Source organism: Lepidochelys olivacea, assembly GCF_965140295.1.
Source record: "Lepidochelys olivacea isolate rLepOli2 genome assembly, chromosome: 8".
Lineage (NCBI taxonomy): Eukaryota > Metazoa > Chordata > Testudines > Cheloniidae > Lepidochelys > Lepidochelys olivacea.
Window position 1 is genome coordinate 12,634,877 of NC_140418.1, and position 22,285 is coordinate 12,657,161.

Consider the following 22,285-nt stretch of genomic DNA (forward strand, 5'->3'; position numbering starts at 1 on the left):
CAAAGTAAAAAATGGTCACAATTAATCTATTTATATTAAGGCTTTCTACTGTTGAACATCACTGTAATATTTGAGCACCTTTCATGTAAAAAATAGATTAGCAGTAACGAAGTCCCTAATGACAGGTTTCAGAGGAACAGCCGTGTTAGTCTGTATTCGCAAAAAGAAAAGGAGTACTTGTGGCACAAGTATTTATGCTCAAATAAATTGGTTAGTCTCTAAGGTGCCACAAGTACTCCTTTTCTTTTTGCGAAGTCCCTAATGAGACCACTATCATGCTGACCAGTAGTCTCCTTGTATTCCCCCATCTCTCCATCTGAATGTCTCTAGTCTTACACGTAGACTGTAAGCTCGTTGGAGCAGGAACCATCTTTTTGCTCTGTGTTTCTCTAGCACATAACATGGCGGGGTCCTGGTCCATGACTAAGCCTCATAGGCACTATGGTAACAAAATAAAATATTAAAATAGTAATAATAAACTAAAATGTGAACAGGATTTTGGCCTTGCTATGTAACAGGTGGTGAGGGAATCCAGTGTCAGACACTGAAAACTAGGTTCCAGCCTGCTGTAAAACTGAAATAATCAGAACTCTTTGATCCTATTTATATTACTAATGCACTTGTGTTGAGGGAGACAGCTACAACAAGAAGTCCCCTGTGGTAGTAAAGTCTAGCTCCATTTTAAATTAAAGTCATGTTCTCTCTCTCTCTAGACTCATACATCTTTACAAAGAAAAAGGCAAGCAATCCAGAACATTCAAAGCCTAACCACATTCAGATTTGTTTATAAATAGCAAAATCTAAATGAAGAATTTCTCCTAGGAGTCATTTTAGAAGGTCCTCAAAGGGAAAATATTTTAAAAAGGACTATGAAATTACAATTTCTAATCATCCTCTACTTCAGGAAGTGAATATGTCAAAAAGAACTATAAAAGGAACAAGAGAAATCTCACTGTGGTTCAAAAAAAGGAAGATCTTCATTATGGGTAAAATCCTGGCCCCACTCAATAGCAACGATCCTATTGACTTCAGTGGAGCTAGGATTTCACCTTAAAATCTCAACTGGAAGAACAATATTCAGTATTGTAACTGGATGGCTTCCCACTTAAGAGCTAGAGGCCTGGGGCCAGCCAACCCCGATTACTGAAGGCACTGCTCCAGCCCACCTGTGCCACTTTAGCAGCCTTGATTGGGCCTGATGGATGACAACTGATTCCCCTATAAAAGGCAGCAGGAAATAGAAGAGAGAGGCTCCTACAAGGAAGAACTGGACAATAGGGGAATTAAGAAGTCAGAGCCAGGAGTCTTAACTCAAACCAGGTAAAGCCTGGGAGTGATTCTGAATTGTGACCCAGGTCTAGGAAGTAGGGCTGGGGACTCCCTACCTAAATGGAGAGACAGACACTGAACTGGAGTTGGGATCTGGAAGACCAGTGTGTAAGGACTAAATAAATTGGACACCAGAAGGGGAATGTTTTAATTACCTCTGGACTGAGTGAGGTAGTAAGTGACCTTAAAGAGGGGAACAGCAGCAGGGTATGGAAGAATGACCTCTAGCTGTGAGGGAGTGCTCAGGAGGCAGCTGACCCTGCTATAAGCATCATATGATACAATTTTTAGGCCTTGATCTTCCATGCCCAGAACTCCCATTAAAGTCAATGGGAGTTTTGCTTGTGCAAGAACTGTAGGATTGGACCATAAGTTTATTATACTAAACCATAAACACACAGGCAAGGCCCCCAAAGATCACATGTAACAGCAGCACTTTCACTTTTAGGTCATGGTGAAGGAAGAACTATGGTCACTTCAGAACTAGAAGCTGTATACCATATTAACAGTAAAAAATTTTCAGAGAAGCTTCTAAATGTACAAAGAAATTACAATTATGGTAATATTTCAAAAGCACACTCCTTCCACCCAGTGTTTGTGGTGCTGCACAAGCAGGTTAAAATAAAGTAGTCAACACCTTCATGAAAGCGTCATGGGAACCAACGACAGGCACGAATAGCTGTAGCACACTATGCATCCAAACCAAAAGGTCACATTCTTCTTACTAAGTACAGACAGAAAAGCAGAATGGGTCTACCAAAAACCTTCCACTGCAAACCTGGTTCATGAATACCAGCTTCAATCACCACTAATTGAGGGAAGATACATTTGTAGCCAATTCTTTCTGTGACTTTCCCCAGCCTACTAACATCTCTCTTATCCGGATTACACCTCAGCTAGCTAGACCTGAGCCAAGCCCCAACCTCCTGTAGACACTGACTCATCTACAATCGAGTTATACAGCCAAGTGTCATCTGCACAACCGATACACTTTATCCCATTTTTCCTTACTAACCACCCTCACAGCTTTGTATATGCATTGAACCAGAAGCTGGGTCCAAACATAACCTGTGGTAGCCTGGGGGAGGGAGTCTGAAGACTGCAAATATTACCATAGCTGCTTTACCATGACCAGCTTGATTATCTATCCAAAAGCCAGGGGATTCAGTGTTACCCAATAGCTAGTTGGTGAAATCATTATCGTTATGGATCCATTTCTTGACTAGAGATCTTACCTGCTTGAGAACACCTGACACCCAACTCTCAGAAAGAGGTAGTGACTGTATCACTGCTGACCTTTAGCACTTAGGAGTGATATGCAGTGGCCTCCTGAAATGTCACAGACACTTCAGGGAAAGACACTGGCCATAAATCAATCAGGGAAGACTCTGCATTTGTCCCCTCAAGACACTGCCCTGCAATAAGTGTCATGCAGATTCATCTTAATTTGAATGCTTTCAATCTCTTCAGTTCTCTTTGTTTAACTACAGAACAAGCCAAGCAAAAACATACATACACGTGCAAACAAAAAACCAGCAACAACAAATTCACCTAGATATGACTTATCTACTCCTGCCTTCCCCAATGAATAAACGTCCTGCTTTTACTCTCACTAAATTTCCCATTGGCAAACTCCTTTAGATTTCACTTAGGAACAGCATGAGGTCCATAACATTTAACCACAAATACCTGAATTCCACAAGTTCTGGCCGAAACTTAGTGTCACTTTAAAGATCTCTGTAGACCAGTGGTTCTCAAAGCTGGTCCACCGCTTGTTCAGGGAAAGCCCCGGCGGGCTGGACCGGTTTGTTTACCTGCTGTGTCTGCAGGTTCAGCCGATCGCGGCTCCCACTGGCCGCGATTCGCAGCTCCAGGCCAATGGGGGCTGCGGGAAGCGGCGCGGGACAAGAGACGTGCTGGCCGCCCTTCCCGCAGCCCCCATTGGCCTGGAGCGGCGAACCATGGCCAGTGGGAGCCACGATCGGCCAAACCTGCGGACACAGCAGGTAAACAAACCGGTCCGGCCCGCCAGTGGCTTTCCCTGAACAAACGGCGGTCAGGCTTTGAGAACCACTGCTGTAGACAATACATTTCAGGCTCCAAGGATGTCAGTAAAGCAACTTTCACAAGCATCAAATGTTCAGTTTACAAAATAGTTAATGGGTTTCAGGGAAAACTAGCACAATAAAAACACTTGAATAGGCCGGTGTGGTGACCCATTCAACAACTAAAGTAAGCAGCCTGTTTAAGTGAAGTTGGACATAATCTGAAAGCTAGAGATGATTAAAGAAAATCTCTCACCAGTACATCACAAGGTCAGTAATGTATAAACAGATAATAGCAAGAGCTGTGTCACTCATAATTAATTCAAAAGATGGCATTTCTATTTTCTTTTTTGTTTAGTAAGAAAAGAAAAAGCAGCCCCTCCAGATATATGAAAGGACTGTATTTCGAAGTCTAAACTCCCCCAACTCTACTTCCACCATAATGTCAAATAATAATACTTAGCATTTGCCAGACATCTGCTTGAACGGTTGAACTCTAGCCACAGTCCCAACCCTATGGTCTTCTCTCCACACCCAATGAGATCTGAATGAAAACAAAATAAATATTAAGTCAATAAAACATTAATTACCTAATGTAATGCTTCTAAAACAACTTAATGGAACTTTTGAATGGCTGTGTGGACATACTGACCAAGTTGGAAGACATCACATCAGATTTGAACCATTCAGATGCTCAGGATGAGCTTAGTTTAATCAGAGGAAGCAGTGTGTAATTCACTGGTGTGCATATTTACAAGTCCCCATCTGTGCCCAATCCACAAAGGATAGGAGCATTTTATAGCATCAGCTACAGCACTTTAGCTCAAGCTATAGTTCATGCTTTTAGCTCTATCGGTCCCCAGTGTGTCATCCAAGACGGTAGTTGTCACAATTACTCAAGATGGACAAGACACAGTTAACACCCCTTTAACATCATGAGTTTAAGATTCGTTACTCCATTTTACAGATGGGGAAAATGAGGCATGAAGCAGTTAGGTGACTTGCCCAAGATCACAGAAGTTAGTGGCAGCATCAGGATTAGAACCCAGGTATCCTGAATTCCAATCAAGCGCCCCACCAGCCCAACAACTCCTGTATTCAACAGCTCTTCTTGACATTGCTGTGTTTATAGGCAGGAATAATTCATTATACATCATCAAATTCCAGATTGTAAAATTCCATGCTGCAATTGACAAAAGTATTTTATTTATTTTACTGGTCTTCTCACTGGCCAACAAAAAGCATGCTGCATACTTTGGAAGAGCGACCAGGTCAGAAGAGAAAAGGCACAATTTGCCCCATTTGGGACACAAAAGAGCATAATTTATTTTTAAGCGTCTTATTCTTACTTTGAAACAGGATAGAGCTTTCACAGAATCTAACTTAGAAATGCCATACTATCACAAATATAAATAACAGATTGACGCAGACATGGGGAACTGGAATATTAATTATCATTGGCAGGATAGTTCAAACACAGAAATAGCCTGTTTTAAAATCTTTATTAGTACTGCAGAAACAGAAGAATGATGGAAAATCTCAGGAGAATATAGCAATTTCCATAACCTTTTGATGTTAATTACAGCTGTTATGACAGATAATCTAAAGTTGCGGGGGCCGGGGGGGGGGATTGTGTGTTCTCTGCTCATGATAACTGTGATTTGACAGAGACTCAAGGTGCAAGAGGAACATTGGGGGGCAAGGGAGTAATAGTCCAAAGTTTGAATGTCATCTTGAATACTTGTATCCAAACTTGCTAGAGCTTTTCAAAATTCTATAACATCCAGCTCTAAGAGCCTTCCCCAAACCTCCAGTACACATCATCACTAAGAGAAGTCAGACTGAACTTCATAGTGCAGCATATATTCTGTTTTAAAAAGAACTACTCTGTCCTTTACATATACAATAATTTGAGAAGTGGGAATGTTTAGGAATAAGGCCTTTTATTTAATTCTTGCCTATTTCTGAGTCTAGCTCCTTCCTTCTTTTCCTCCTACAACATTATTTTTGTTTAAAAAGTCAAAGTGTTGTGGAGTTTACGGTGGGATTCATAAAGGTATTTAGGTGCCTAAACTTGAGACATAGGTGCCTAAGTCCCAGCTTTAGGCTCCACTGCAAACCACAAAATTCCTGTCAAACCCTGGAGGTGCCTACCTCACTTGGCACCTAAGTTTTCAGGGTAAAAGTTCCCTTGGCCCCTATGCCTAGAAAGAAGCACATGCACTGTTGCCTCCCAGTGGGCTTCCAAACTCATATATGCCACCTATTCCCCAGAGCAATTCACAAACCACAAGAAAGTAGGCATTCGTTGAGTGTGAGGCGCAATCCAGTAGGCTGCCTACCAGATTGGGTCCCATTCAAAACCCAGCTGATGGAGGATGAAAAGATGGTGGTCCGAATGCCCACCTTATAACGTTTACCCCAGTGGTTAGAGCACTCATCTGGGATGTGGGAGACTCACATTCAGTTACCCCCTCTGCCTGAGAGGAGGAAAGGATTTGAACAGGGCCCTCCCACATCTCAGGAAAGTGCTCTAAGCACTGAGTTACAGAATATGCTGATGTGTATTCCTCAAACTCTCTTATTGAAGCTAGCCACGGTGGACAAATGAGTGATTGGAGCAGGGGAACTGCACCAGGGTCTCCCACCTCCAGGCAGGTGCCCTAACCAATTCAATAACAATTTAAGTATTGAATCCATAGTGGAACAGTCATGAGAGGGTTATGCTGCCTCTTACTGGAAACTTGTCAAGAACTACACTCTCTGGCCCTCAGTAGCTTTCATTACAGGCTCAATGCAAAAATATTTTAAAATCTATGTATCTAATCCTATCTAGTAGGCATTTGTATGATGCCCATCACCAGATTATCTAAGTATCATTCTGATGGATCAGTCAATTTTTTTAGGGAACTTCTAATTGCCAAATATCTAAAGATTTGTTAGTTTGACACATTGAACTCACTATTATTTCAAAACCTCCCCACTCCCACAAGAAGCTATGGATATGCCATCTCAAACTGTGATTTCATTACATCCCACTGCCTAAGGCCTTGATCTTGCAAATACTTATGCACATGTTTACCTTTACTAGTAGTCCCAGTGGGGACTGTGAGAAATAATAGTGGGACTGCTCACAGTAGTAAAGTTAAGCACGTTTGTGTCTGCAGCATCAGGACTTAAGTTTTGGTCAGGTCGGCATTCGGATGAAAGATTTCTAGGGAACCAAGAGCAAGAGTGTTGGTGGTTCAATATCTGATACTTCTTCCTATGACTAAATTCTGAACTGAATCTGGGAGGAAAGATGATTTTACGGTCAAAGCCCAAGATTGAGAGGCAGGAGATATTTACAGATTTGGATTTGCATTCACAGATCCACTACAGACTTCCTCTCTGATCTTGAACAAGCCCTTCAAACTCAGCTTCCCCATCTGTAAAATAGGCCTACCACCACTTACTTACATTACAGGAATACTGGGAGGATTAATTTAATAATGTTTTAAACTGATTTCAGACTTTTATATGGAAGTCTATGGAAAGGAAAGGTATTATGAACTTCTTTATTATTAATGAACCAATATCCCAGAGAAGATATAAAATCAAAGTCTATCTTGATTACTAACTTCTCTTAATACTAGCAAAATTCCATTGTGGTTTATTACATTCTGACTCGCTACATTCATTTTTTGTAAATGCAAAAAGAATCCAGCATCAGTATTACTTTAAAGAAGACCAGACAAGAGTCTTCTTTCTATAGACTATTTTAAGGCATCTCTATTTACTGTAATTTTTTTTATTGTTTACAATTGTTTGCCTTTTAATTTCAGTGGACGTCCCCTTGATCTTGTATTATAAGAGGGTAAATTAAAAACACACAGTTTACTTTCTCTATACCATTCATTGTTTTATATACCTCTATAGACTATCATGTCACCTCCCATTAATCTGCTCTCTTAACTGAATAGTGCTTTTCCATTGCTTCTCCTTTGAAAGACTTTTCAAACCTCTAATAATTTGTATTGCCCTTCTCTAGACCACTTCTATGTATTTTTTTAAAATGAAGAGTCTAGAACCGTACACAACACTCAAGATGAGAGCACACCATCAATTTACATTGTCGTTAGAATATTTTCCATAATTATCCATCCCTTTTTGATCGCTACTTAACATTTTAACGAGCTAAGCATGGTGACACACAGGCTTCTTTCTTGAGTAATTAATGCAGAACCCAGCAATATGTATAAATAGTTCAAATTGAAACACCCAACATACATCACACCAGGCACTTGCCCCCAGTGAATTTCATATGCCACCATGTCATCTAATCTCCTAGCTTTATTAGGGCCTTGACATTCTTCACAGTATTTTTGAGTTTGAAGCAGTGGTTCTTAGCCTGCCGCTAGTAGCCCACGGCTGCAGTCCATGTGACATCCTCAGGGCCAATAGGTAGTGTGTGAATATATATGTATAGTGTGTGGATATGACCCACATAACACATAGAGAACTGCATACGTGGCCCACAATGGTAAAGTGGTTGAGAACCACTGATTTCATAGAATATCAGGGTTGGAAGGGACCTCAGGAGAGCAATCAAGTCCAGCCCCCTGCTCAAAGCAGGACCAATCCCCAATTTTTGGCCCACATCCCTAAACAGCCCCCTCAAGGGTTGAACTCACAACCCTGCGTTTTTTAGCAGGCCAATGCTCAAACCACTAAGCTATCCCTCCCTTAAATAATTGTGTGTGACCTGCAAACTTGACCTGAGGGGTGACTCCTGAAGGGGTAATTAGCTTTTAATGCAAGCTCTAGCAGGATTCCTGAAGGCATCTGATTATTAATCTATTTCCGCCCTGAAATCTGACCATCTTTGGGCCTGATTCTTTCACACTCGCGTAAACCAGGAGTCCTGCCCTGACTTTAGTGAAGTTACAGGTGTCAAACCAGAGGACGGGAGAGCAGGGTCGGGCTCTTTGGTTTCACTGCCGAGCCCCCAGCAGGGAAGCGGACTGCCCAGTGATTGCGTAGGCCCCAGCCCGGCGCCTGACTCCACGCGGGGGGCCCGGGCCGGGCCTTCCCGCTCCCCCGGCTCCTGGCACTGCCTGGGCAGCGGCCACCGACCTGCCAGTTTCCACTAGCGACCTGGCTCCCCCGGCTCAGGGGCTGCTGAGACGCAGGGCTCCGGCCCGCGCTGGGGGAAGCCAGGCCCGGGGGTGAGGGCCCGGGTATAGCGTCTGGAGTAACCTAGCCCTGGCCTCTGGGTAACCCCACCCCCAGCTCAAGGGGGCCTCTCAGCAACGGGGCTCGTGAGCGGGGGGGGGCGGGGGGATGCTGCTCAGAGGCGGTCGCAGCAAATCAGCCACCCGCGCCGAGGTCTTCCAGCGCAGTCGAGTGCGCAAGTCAGAGCGGAATTGCTCGGGGGCCGCTCTAGCCTGACGCTTCCGGAGGTCGGTGGTAGCCGCTTCCGGCGCGCGCTGCATTGTGGGCCAGTGGTAGCCGGGATGGTGGGGGAGGTGGAAGAGGCCGAGGTTCCCGAGCGGTTCCGCTCCTACTCGGAGAACGAGAGGCACTGGCAGGCCCGCCGCGAGTTCATCCTGCGGAACCTGCCCCCGGACTGGGCGGGGGAAGCGCCCTGGCCCGCCGGCCGCATCGACCACCTGCTCTCGCTCTCCATGGTGTGGGCCAACCACCTCTTCCTGGGCTGCAGGTGCGGGCCGCTAACCCCGCCCCGAGGGGGGGGCAGTGACCCCGCCCCGGCCGCAGGTGCAGGGCTAGTGAGAGTGACCCATCCCGAACCGGTAGAGAGCTGGAGGCAGGTTACGCTCCCCGCTTCCAAGGGCAACCAGCTCTCCCTGCTGGCAGAAACACCCCCCTGAACCCACTCCCGGGCTCAGGTGGAGAGTCCTTGGGAGAGGTTAGCTGCTCCATCCTGCCTCCTCCATTCTCCTTCCCTGTAGGGGAAGGACAAGGAGAGACCCCTGCACACTCCCTTCTCCAGCCATCAACGCGCCTCCTGGGTCTGAACATCTCCGAGCACCCCTTCGCTGCCCAGAAGGGGTGGGCGGGTTTACCTGGGGGCGGCGGGGGGGGTAACTAACGTGTGTGAGCAACCCCCAGGGAAACGCACACTGAAGACAGCACGAAGGCACTTCAGTTTTACCACATCAAGGCAAACTTGCTGAGATCAGCCCCAGGCGAGGGAGAGTTTATCTTGCTGTAGAACTAAAGCACCTTGTGCCTTCAGTGTGTGTTTACCTCGGAATCGCTCATGCGCATTAGTTACCTCCAAGAAAAAAAAACTCTATAGGTTTTTTTAGTGGCCCTTGTAGGGTTAAATTGAGTTAATGTCTCTCGGGTTAGTCTAGCTCCAGTGAGAGCATCACATTGCAAAACAACACATTGCAGCACGGAGTGACTGGATTAGCACACAGCTGAGTCAGCACTGCATTATGAGCTCCCGTGTTAGTAGGATCCAAGCTTCAGTATGCATCCACAAGTTGAAAGCACTCCTTAACGTGAGCTGGAGACTTGAGTGTGTGGACAGGAGTTTGGTTAGAGGCAATGCTTGAGTTATATCTTGAGCTAAAACTGCAGGGAAAACTTTTGGTCTAAAAACCATGACCAGCATTGCTGTGTCTGTGTAAGTGTGCAAGAGGTTATGTTATTAAGTTGTATAACTTTGGTTTCAACACTGTGCTGCTGCAGAACTAGTATGTGCACCTGTGCACAAAAACTATATGTATTTAAATTTTGATCGATCCACACAGCTTGAGAGATGCACGTTTCAATCAGCTTTATAACTGATCTGAACAGACGTCCTTGCCATACTGAGACATTTGAGGGTTAGTTTTATAATACAGTGCACTGCAGTTTCTTAATGTAATTGGTAATTGGTAATTTTTCACAGGCATTTATCTTTATTATAGTTACAGCAAAGACCTTTTAGACAAGGTAACAGAAATGGCTGAGGGGATTGAAGTTGAAGGTGCACCACAGTTTACTACGCGAGATGAAATAATGAAAAAGGTAACTCTTCAGTTTAGAATTTCAGAACTTGCTTTGTGAGGATAATACTATGTCAAATTTCCAGGTTGGTGCAATGTACAGAACCAATAAGTCTCGAGAAAAGTATGCCAAGTACTTTTTCCTAAGAGTTCTGCTTTACTACTCTAAAATCTCTCCTCTCATTCTTATGCTTCTTACAGCGTTCTTAATAACAACATCCCAAAAGTATATTACACATGGATCAGTTATACGTTGGTGGTGGAGCTACTAGCATATTTGCAACAGTTGCTTTTCAGTTTTAGTTATTAAGGAAATGTTGGTTAAATGTATCTCTACAGTTTATTAAAAAGCATTTTTATTATCCATTCTGCTAATTAGAAACCACTAATTTCATTTTTATGTATTTCTCTGGAAGAATTGTATCACCAGCTTTGCAAGTGCTATGTAATCCAAAAAGTACTGTGATGAGAAGCTAATTCCCAAAGGTTTAAGGCCCCAATCCTGAAACACTAGTGCATATGCTTAACTTTAAGCACGTAAATAGTCCCATTGACTTCAGGAACTATGATGTGCTTAAAGTTAAGCACATATGCCAGTGTTTGCAAGATCAAGGCATTAGTGTGATCTGGTTGGGGTGTGGGTGAGCTGGAATGCTAGTATATCTCCCTTACAACTAGATGAGAAGTAGATCTATAAATGAAAGTACTGTGACAACCAAGTACTAAAACCCCAAAACAAACTAATAAACCTCTGAGCCATAGAAACAGCTGCGTATTGTTTTCAGGCAGAGTTTGAATCACCAAATTTAAATTATGGCTCAGGTTTTTTTAAACTCAATTTAGCTTTTTTTTTAAGGAAAAGACAAACAAATAAATAACGGTAACATAGCTTCCCACTAGGGGAAACAATTGAAATCGCTCCTCTTTTAGACAACATTTAGAGGCCCTAAGTAGATATGCAGTTGTCCTTCATGTCGATTTTGGAAGCTTTATTTTCCACACTCAAAGCCTATTAATATTGTGACTCTAAATACTTTTGGTGTTGTTAAATGAGGTACTGTAAGAATACAAAAAGTGTTTTCTCAATAATAAAATGGTTCCGAATTGTTGTATTCTGAAAATGGTGGTCATTTTTGGTGGAGATCTCCTGTATTTTTATCATTTTCTAGGATAGCAAACTCCTAAGTGGGCAGTTACTGTGAGATAACTGGGATTTTAAAAGATAGATATAATTTTAATGGCTATGATTTCTTTGTTCTCTTAGTTGTTTGATACTTTTTGGATATATAAGCAGGTGAAGAGAGGATTCTAAATCTTATTAAATGACATTTTTATATGGTCATGCTGAAAATACTTGGGCTTTTATCTCCCAAAGTTGGTTCTGGGCTTTACAGGGAGTTAAATTATAATTTAAAATGCAAATCTAAACAATTTGGATGATTAAAATCTAGTTGCTTGCAAAATCACATACACAGAGTTTGGTCTTTAAGTGTACGCACGCATACACACAGACAGGTGCACATGAATGCACTTTTTTTCTTATTTAATGGGGATTAAATAAAACTATTCCTTGAAAACTCTACAAGAAGTTACACAAAACCTACTTTATTACTTCCTAGAGTAAGTCTTGTACTTTATTATGCTAAGGAAATCCTCTAAAGCTAATATAGGTAAAATTCAGTGTGAGTTCTTCATGCTGTTTAAAACAGAATGTAAATTTTCATTCAGTGCCAAAAAATGTTCAGCAGGTTGTTTGTTTTACTTTCTTGGTGGCCGTACTTTTACAGTTAGAGAGTGTTACATTCAGAAATGAATAAAGTTCAGATCCCACAATTACTTTATTCAGCACTACAGCCAAATTTGAAAATTGCTCTATAGGTTTTGCTATTTTAAATTTAGAACACTCTAACCATTCAAGTAACTGTATTGCTAACTGTTTTGGAGTAAGATTTTATTTTAAGTATTTTGATTATTGCCAGCAGATGTAAACTAAATTTGCTCTGCCTTGTGGATAACAAGAAATAGATGCTAGCTGTATTCTACAGAATTTTCTGTTGCAAGATATCAAGTACTCATATCTTCTTTCTACCTAATATTTCACTGGAGTAAAAATTCAAGTATCATTTGCTTTTACTACCATGAGCATTTCCATATTACAAATACATAATTTGTTTTCTCTTTATTTTTAGCATCAGCATTAATACTTGAGAAGAGGAGGTCTCAAATTTTTGTCATGATACAGGATCAGTTTATGTGGAGGACCCAGTGTTAATTGACCATACTGTTTCTAAAACGACTCCCTATGCTGGACCCTAGGGAAAGGATTTCTTAAAAAACTTTGTGCCATTATGATGATGGATATCCACTTCCAAAGCTTTTTAAAATGAGAGAATCAGGTTTTTAAACTATTTTACAACTCATTGATTCGTAGAGCAAAGAAAAAGATATGATGGACTATATTTTCCTCTCTTATATGAAGACAGGGAAGAGTAATAACTCCCAGAAAAGAGGGGAGGGTGCTGGGGAGCTGCAGCATTCCCTCTTCTGTTTGAGGACAATTCTGTGTAATGACCAATGAGTCCAATTTAGGATGAGAGGCCACGGGGAATACTTGCCTCAAAGCACACACCCAGTTAGGAAAGCAGGAGCTCACACTTCACTCTCAGTTGAAAGTAAGGGGATGTTATAAGGCTGTTTTGAGCATTGACTAATATTGTTTTTACCCGGGTTTCATTCCATGTAACGGGAAAGGGAGGGCATGGCACACAAAGAGGCCATTACCCTGCTCTTCCCCTTTTCTGACATGCAACTTAGATGGGTCTATGGTGATGGTAAATGTCCCAGTTAGCTGATTTTCCCCTTTGCATACCTGCATCACTCTTCCCCAGAGTTTCTCTCTACTGCAGGGGAACCCTAGGAGTCTAAAAGTAACACAGAATATTCTCTTTTTAAAAGTCTTTATTTTTAAGTGTTTTATGCCACATTTTTAAAGTCTTTAGAAGGCCTAATAACTGTATCTCCATTCAATCACTGGAATTAAAATTTCAATCATGAAATCTGGATAACTGTCTTTTGATTTTTAGCAATAAAACCATGTTCCTTTCATGTAAAGTGAATTCCCTCTCTCGAAAATTTATTTAGATAAAACATATCTACTGCTGTTCTGTCAGGATCTGATCCAAAGCCCATTGGAATCAAGGGCCCAGAATACTTTAAATTAGTAAACTTCCAAATGAAAAACAGTTGCCATAGATTTGTTCGCACGTATCTTGTAATCTCTGGGAAGTGTCAGGGGAAATGCTGAAGATCTCATCTGAACAGAGGCTTAAATAGTGTAAGTGCCAAACTGGTAATCAGATCAGTTACCAAAAGCATTGCCTCCATTGATAAATTGCCTTTCTGGAAAGCCCATTCCAATCACCATGGAGTTACAATAGCCATTTCATAAATGAGGTCAAGATCCTTTGTGCTCTGGACCTTAATAGTGCAGCAAGCTCCATGGGTTTTGTGGTACCGCAGACTGGAGATTCTGCAGTAGCTATATTTACATTTAAAACTGAATTAATGTTTTATTGCATTAAATATAAAAATGAATACAATCACTACAGTAACTCGTGTTGTTTTGATATTCAATTTATTTTGTTTGTCCATGCACAGACTGCACTACAGACTGTACTGACCAATGTATAATTGTATCATAGAAGTAATGGGAAGCTGGAGGATTTTGCGTGTTGGGGCTTTTAAAATCTAGATACGCAAAAGGAGGCAGTTTTGGGATTCTGGAATCAGCACATTCGCTGAATTGTTCTGCTCATTTGATCAGCAGTGAAGTAGTTAGCTGCTGACATTTAAATTATCAGTAGTTTTCAGAGCTAACACCCCACTGACATAAATGAGAATTCAAATTTCATGTTCAGGCTGCCTGCAGACTTGGGAAGACTACATCAGTTTACACAGAGTACATGGGTATTGGGGTTAGTAGCGCCACTTCTACACAGAATAACTGTTGCTATTGCCAATGTTTTTTCAAACTGATGTTTTAAATCAACACAAACAATTACAAAATGCATATTTAAAAGAAAAGTTAATGTCCTGGCCTCACTGATTTCAGTGGAGCTAGGATGTCACCCCCCCTATATCTGAACTTCTGTGTCTAGAGACTGCATGCAAACCTATTGGACTTGAGTCAGTAAAGTGATTGTGAATAGTGAGGGGCAGCTGGTGAGGCTGGACTCTGTAGCCCATGTCCACAAAGTTTGTGCTGGGCTGAAGGAGAGGAAGGATGACATAGTGGCCGAAGCACAGACTTCCAAGTCAGGAAATCCAGGTTGCCATGTGGCACTAGGTAAAATCACTTCCTGTCTCTGTTACAGATTGGGAAACTGAGACACAAATGGGGATAGTACTTGTTTATCTGACAAGGGGATTGTAATGGTTAATTCATTAATGTTTGTAAAGTGCTTTGAGATTCTCTGATGGAAGGTGTGATAACAGTATAAAATATTCTATATTAGAATTTGGTTGAGTAGGGTCAAGCTTCCTTGTGGGGAAAGGATAGATCACTGTCTGGGGGTTGTGCTATGCCTTGAGAGAGGGAGGACTGATGACCTAGAGCCTGTAGCTTCTAAAGGTTAAAATCTCTCAAATTTGCTGATACATCAAACCCAGACTTAGGGTACAAGGTATTTTTCAGCTGTGTTAAATACAGTTTTGGATTGCAAACTTTCAACTCAATTACGGTGTCATGATTTGCAAGTATTAACCAGATATTTTAGAAGAAGGCTATTTTGTGCTTTTTTGATTTTTGTCTGTTTCTCTGAATATGCTTTAGACATTAGCTAATTAAGCTACTCAGTCTGAGGGGATTAAGTGACTTGATCAAGGTCTCAGGATATGCCTACATTTAAACCGCTAGAGTGGCACAACTGCAGCGCTTCAGCGTAGACACTACCTATGCTGATAGGAGGATTTCTCCTTTTGGCATAGGTTATCCGCCTCCCAGAGAGGTGGTAGCTAGGTCCATGGAAGAATTCTCTGCCGATGCGCTGCATACGCAGGGGGTTAGGCTGGCATAGATATGTCTCTTTTCACACCCCTGAGAGAGAGAGCTCTGTTGATATAAGTTCCTGGTGTAGACCAGGGTTCAGAGAGGGCCAGTGTCAAAGCTGGAAACAGAACCCAGATCTGCTGGCTCCCAGTCCTGTGTTCTTAACACAATAGTTGACGTACATATGATGCTCTTGCATTTATAACATTGCATCAAAATCATGGTATAAGTGGAGGTCCTATTGAAACAATGTAAGAAATGTTAAAATGCTGAGTAGAACAAGCTTTTGGTTTTACCTATTTTGTGAAGGCATAGGTCCCGTCCCCCCCACATCGGGGGCCAAACCAAGAACAGTAGGAACTGATCAACGTTTTTCTATTGTGTTTAAGAATCAGATCAGTGTCAAGATAATAGAGAAGCAGGGGCCAGTAGGAATAAAAGAGCCATGGTCTAAAATGAAAAAAAATTCTAGTCAAATTTCAAATCTCCAATGAATGGAAATGTCATTAGCCCCTCCATGGGGCTTTACCAAGCCCTCTTTATACTCATCACCCATGTTTAATATGGCAGTGCTCAGCTGGGTGTAATAAACAGTAGGTTTGGTTTATTAAGATTTACTAGAGTTCCAAGAACGTTTTGCATAATCTGAATGAGCTACCAGCTTCAACTTATGAGGGTATCCCAGGGACAATAAAAGGAAAATGGATAATATATAGCAGAGAACTGCTGCTCTGGCCAACTGCTAACCACACTTGGATGAAATACTGAGGTGTAAAACATGTTTAAAGTGGAAGGAGAACTGCACTCTGAAAAAGCATGCATACCTCTTAAATTAGTTTATTGCAGCTTACTTCGAGTTTCTATACTTATTAACTAGAGCTGATTTTCAGCCTCTTCGCGCTGTTGTGGCAGCAGAATTCTTCCTTTGTATCATGTTCTCTCTCTCAAAGCTCGGCAGACAGCAAAAGCTTAAAGTTGCATTAGAAAGGAACAGCTTCAGTTTCTTTTACAATGCCTCTTTTCTGAGCGGAGGTTACACTGAACTGCTTTATGTGCCTAAACTCTGCTTAAGACACTGTAAATGTATTGCATTGTGCCCATATTTTCCAGAAGTTAATGTGGAGCACTGATGATATCCCCTCATACAGTAGCTAACAGTGTGTAGTATTACACCTGTTGTGCACTTGACAGAACGTTAAGGCTGCGGCATTATTTCCTTTGGTTGCTCCTTTAGGGAAGCTGGTTCTCCCATTTGATACTAAAGGTACAGAGTTCTATTTCTAAAGCTGTACAGAGGCAGTTTGTTAATGACTGTGGAGGCTGGGTTTGGCCATAGATCATTGCAAGTGCAACACACATTACGTGCAATGTTTTATTAAGTGGAAGCGATGCAAGAACGCTGACTGACCATCACTGAAAGCTTTTGTAATATGAATGGAAAAAGTCTCCTGAAAATATTTAGTACTGTACAACTAGTGAATAGGTTTGGCTAATGAGCTACAAACTGTGGCTCTGATCTTGTAACCATTTAGGCACACAAGTAACATTACATGTGTTAATAGTACCAGTGAAGTCACACTATCTAGTGTGTATATACATACTTGGCATAGTGCTGCTTTTATCTACCTTTGAAAATTCAATCCAGCCAGCATTTAAACCTATGGATGCAAAGAATCTATTCTAAAGCATCTGACATTTAGACCACTCAATTATTCCTTTGAAGATATCCTTCTGTATGCATACCTCCTAGAAGTGGGAGCTGTATGTTCAGAACAATTGCAGGATTGGGCCCTAAGTGTTTTACAACAGTTTACTTTGTATGTATTTCCCAATGGCTTTGGGGACTCTATTAAGGAGTAGCAGCCATCTTACAAAAAGCTGAGTGTGGAAATAAACACACATTTTAATTTGTATCATTGTTTGCACTCACTTTCTTATGAAGTGGCTAGTGTTCTGCTTACCTTTCAGAGTAACAGCCGTGTTAGTCTGTATTTGCAAAAAGAAAAGGAGTACTTGTGGCACCTTAGAGTGAGTAAGGAGAGTGATCACTTTACATAAGCTATTACCAGCAGGAGAGTGGGGTGGTGGGAGAGAAAACCTTTTGTAGTGATAATCACCCATTTTTTATGGTTTGTGTGTATAAAATATCGTCTGTATTTTCCACAGTATGCATCCGATGAAGTGAGCTGTAGCTCACGAAAGCTTATGCTCAAATAAATTGGTTAGTCTCTAAGGTGCCACAAGTACTCTTTTTCTTTCTGCTTACCTTTGAGTTGCAGAACTACATTCATAGAATATCAGGGTTGGAAGGGACCCCAGAAGGTCATCTAGTCCAACCCCCTGCTCGAAGCAGGACCAATTCCCAGTTAAATCATCCCAGCCAGGGCTTTGTCAAGCCTGACCTTAAAAACCTCTAAGGAAGGAGATTCTACCACCTCCCTAGGTAACGCATTCCAGTGTTTCACCACCCTCTTAGTGAAAAAGTTTTTCCTAATATCCAATCTAAACCTCCCCCACTGCAACTTGAGACCATTACTCCTCGTTCTGTCATCTGCTACCATTGAGAACAGTCTAGAGCCATCCTCTTTGGAACCCCCTTTCAGGTAGTTGAAAGCAGCTATCAAATCCCCCCTCATTCTTCTCTTCTGCAGGCTAAACAATCCCAGCTCCCTCAGCCTCTCCTCATAACTCATGTGTTCCAGACCCCTAATCATTTTTGTTGCCCTTCGCTGGACTCTCTCCAATTTATCCACATCCTTCTTGTAGTGTGGGGCCCAAAACTGGACACAGTACTCCAGATGAGGCCTCACCAATGTCGAATAGAGGGGAACGATCACGTCCCTCGATCTGCTTGCTATGCCCCTACTTATACATCCCAAAATGCCATTGGCCTTCTTGGCAACAAGGGCACACTGTGACTCATATCCAGCTTCTCGTCCACTGTTACCTCTAGGTCCTTTTCCGCTGAACTGCTGCCTAGCCATTCGGGCCCTAGTCTGTAGCTGTGCATTGGGTTCTTCCGTCCTAAGTGCAGGACTCTGCACTTATCCTTATTGAACCTCATCAGATTTCTTTTGGCCCAATCCTCCAATTGAGAGTGTGTGTCCTGGACTTTGGGAACTGAAGACTTTGCTTCCCAAAAATATTCTTCCCTAGATATCCCATACATTTCTGCCTAATTACTCACTCTTGCACCTGGCTTATCAGAACAGAAACCTGCAGCGAGTATATTTATGACTTTTCCACTAGAGGAGGTCAGCATTATTTAACAGTCATGTGACCACCTTTTTAGAAAGTCATGTTTTTTGTAATAATTTTCTATTTTCCCTTTTATCGTGCTTCAGTTGCAATGTAGAAAATTGCAGCTGAAAAGTGGTTACTAAAGTTGGTACAGTGAGTTTAGACTAGCAATAGGGAAGGACTTTTAAGTGGAAGGACAAAATTAAAGATCTTCATTCTACATCCTTTCAAATTACTATTCCTTTAAAACAAAATGCAGAAAGAAAACACCATCACTGTACTAATGCACAAATCAGAATTCAGAAATATCAATTTCAAGCAACTATGAGCAATGATCTCTCTCAGCCAAGTGTTGAAAGAAATAGTAACTACTCTTAAGCAGATTACAGTAGACAGGGGAGGGGAAGCTCTCACTGCACCACCCGGAGAGGGGAAGTTGTAATGATCTCTGTTTACCCAAGCCACGAAAAGCTGCTGTCCCCACTCAGCACCCTTAAGAATAAGTAAACTGAGGTGCTAGATACTTGTCTTAGGCACATCACCCCATTTCAGCCTTCCCTCATAAAAAATGAGGAGTTCCTTATCTTTCTATCCCTGTCACGACCACTAGAACAGTACTCATTCTCTCACCCCCAAACAGCACCTACCTGCTCTCAGCAACCATCCTGTTTTTCCTCCCAGAGCTGATCCAGATTCCGTGTAAGGAAACGTCCAGCCCCCACCTCGCTCACTGCTGCAGACCAGTGCTACCTTTCCCCTGCTACATTGGTGGAAGGAAAGGCATCTCATAGAGAAGGTTGGCTGAGGAGAGGGAGTATCCCCAAGAAGGGGAGGGGAAGGAAGAGTGTGACTCCCTTCAGGCAGGAGGCCTCAGCTAGCCCCTCCTTCCAGCAGAAACAGACCTAGCCTCATCTGTACTATGGTGCCCTAAAGCCCTTCAAATTACCTATTGCTCACATTGCAACCCCATGGGAACTGGCCAGTTTCCTAAGGGTTAAGGATCTGCTTCTGCAACAGCAAACCTCTCCTTCAGGTGATTGTATGAGCAGGCCTAAATTATCTGGCACATCTGCTAATATAAAAGTGGCTAGAGTGACACTTGTACTTCTATATCTCAGTCCACAAGTACTGCTCATAGCTATGCAATGTTACCAGAACCACAACAAAGACCATGTTTGGAGAGTAGTCAGAAAGTAAAACTACTGTTATATTTGCAATGGGCTAGCGCAAAATCCAACTTCTGTACATTCATCTTTCTTTAATATTCTTGCTTAAATCAGTCCCCTGAGTTACAAAGACTATAAAGAATCTGTTTAAGCAGCAGATTGTATCAAGAGCTTCTGGGGATGGAAAACTCAAAACATTTCCATTCCTCAAAGCTGCTCAGTCATTTTAAATAAAAGCATATATTTATCAAGAAGTTGAAATACACAGCACTAGTCTAAACTTGTGGCTATAGAGGAAAGTAACATTAATAAATTAGTCATCTAAATAGCTCTTATAGTAACATAATGGAACATGTTCTTCAAAAGATTTAAAATTAATATATGCAATCTTAGGAGCTTAGTTTCTAATATCCCTGCTGTACACCACATTCTCCAGAAACAACTGTGCAGAGAACTACCGTCATAGCTGTGTGTTTGAAACAGTAATTTGACAATGTTTTTTCAATGTGGAGATATATCTCAAATTTATCTATGATCAGGTATAAGTCTTGTCTTAACATCCCACAGTTCTGTTATTATTTGTATTACAGTAGCACCGATTGGCTCCAGCCATAGATCCGAGACCTACTGTTCCAGGCCCCATATAAACACAGACACAGTCCCAGCCCTGAAGAGCTTACAGCTTAACCATAAGATGAGAGACCACAGGCAGATGCACTAGAGAGGAAAGTTCAAGGTAAAAATGAGACAACACAGGTCAGTATAATAAGCAGCAGTCACAGTCAACCAGCTGCCTAACCACTGTCAATTTTTTTATATGCATCACAGAAGAGAATTTGAAGGACAATGAGGTGAATTTCATTAACCATTCTGGATGAATATATTCCATCTATGGTTGGAGGGAGGAAGAGGCACATAATGTTAAGGATGACCAACACAAAGTTATTTTCATTATGTACTGTAATTAGCTGAGCAAGGTGATTCAACTGGATGGCATTTCTCTGTTGGGCATATACTGTTTCAGTTCCAGTTTTGAAATCGAATATCAATACATGCAAAAGTCAGTAAATAGTTCATGAAAAATTATAATACAACTGTTTACTGCAGTAGTGTACCAATAAAGGCAGAGCTTGCTTTTACCGGTCAGCATTTCATAGAGTCTTTTAGTTTCTAACTGGGGCCAAATTAAACTTCTGGTTTTTTCCAAGTGGAGTATTGAGCAATACACTGGCATATATTTACATTGCTCCCTTTATTACACATTCGTACAATGTCTTACAAATTAATCCTTAAAATGCAGTTTGGCAAAGTGATTAATATCAACACCTTTGCTGCGTCGATATCCCGTGTATTTTCAATGTATGCCAAGGGCTTGTCTACATGGGGAAAAGTCCACAGCAGCTGGTGCACACTAGCTATTCTGAACTAACTGCCCCAGTAGACACTCTTACTGCACACTAAAAATGTTTTTGTGCACAGTAGCTTCCTACACTCTGGAAGTTCATTAGGCTAAATTACCCACAGGCATTCAATGCACAATAAGTGTACACATGGGTAGCTGGTAGGCAATAGCTAGTGTGCTTTAAATTCAAACCCTAGCTTACTTTGCACTTACTTCCCTGTGTAGACAAGTCCTTAGTTTAACGATAAAAATAAGTTTGTGCTGGCTTGTGCATCCTCAGCAAAATTGTTAACTAAGATAGAAATGCAGTTTCTTGTCATGCCTTATACTTGTACAACCCCCTTAGAGGCTGCATGGTTGTATGCAGGTAATGGAGGATGGAATCTGAAGTCTAAAGATTGCATGTGTATCACTGGGGACAAAACAGAGCCTGTAAAATCTTTATTACAGATGATGTGATATTACAGGGACCCAACCTAACTTTCTGATTGCAAGGAGAAGTTATTAAAGTGGCAATTAGAAAAACCCCACCTCACTTTAATTGTAAACTAAACAAATTTGATCTTGAGTCTCTGAGAAACAGACACGGAACTAGACAATGTCACTTTTACAGTCATATTTAAAATGTAGTTCGCTGAAATCATCCTGCAGTTTGTTTTCTAGCTGGAATGGGTAGGAGACCCAACTGTTTGGCTACAATTAGAAAACAAACATCAAAAATACATCTCAGTAACAGTATGTGATACATGATTGACAAGCATTACCTAAATCTATTAGATAAAATTCAGAAAATTCCATATTCACAATTTAAGAGTAAATATAATAAATAATAATAATAATATCCTATTATGTATCAACTTCTATAATAATACACAAGACCTCTTATTTAGGTATTACTCAATTTTGGATGATCAGAGATCAAGTTATAGTGAACCTATTTCATACGTGTTAATATGAGATGTGAAAGACCTGTGAAGTCATTAATACTTTCCCTGCATGTGACAAGCTATTAAGCATCTTATAGATCTGGGGTAGGCAACCTATGACACACGTGCCAA

The 22,285-nt window shown here is 41.5% G+C and overlaps 1 protein-coding gene across 3 annotated transcripts; it reads left to right on the forward strand.

The window, feature by feature from the left end:
• The first annotated feature begins 8,831 nt into the window (after positions 1-8,831).
• Positions 8,832-22,005, forward strand: CDKN2AIPNL (CDKN2A interacting protein N-terminal like). Of its 3 annotated transcripts, XR_014712769.1 has the most exons (4): positions 8,832-9,075; positions 10,295-10,394; positions 20,416-20,561; positions 20,654-22,003. XR_014712769.1 is itself a non-coding variant. In XM_084637525.1 (3 exons), exons 1-3 carry the CDS (start codon positions 8,870-8,872, stop codon positions 20,416-20,418), a joined length of 309 nt encoding a protein of 102 aa, XP_084493651.1. In that variant the 5' UTR covers positions 8,832-8,869; the 3' UTR covers positions 20,419-22,005. The 3 variants fall into 3 exon arrangements, 2 of the variants coding, with proteins under 2 accessions (XP_084493651.1, XP_084493650.1); XM_084637525.1 differs by having other exon boundaries at positions 20,416-22,005; XM_084637524.1 differs by lacking the exons at positions 20,416-20,561; positions 20,654-22,003 and adding an exon at positions 12,562-13,483 and having other exon boundaries at positions 8,834-9,075.
• Positions 22,006-22,285: the final 280 nt, after the last annotated feature.

Excerpts from the sequence above, each read along its gene's own strand:
- CDKN2AIPNL (XM_084637524.1), top strand. The coding sequence starts at position 8,870 with ATGGTGGGGGAGGTGGAAGAGGCCGAGGTTCCCGAGCGGTTCCGCTCC. Across the intron at positions 9,076-10,294 it reads CACCTCTTCCTGGGCTGCAG|TTACAGCAAAGACCTTTTAG; the intron begins GTGCGGGCCGCT and ends TCTTTATTATAG.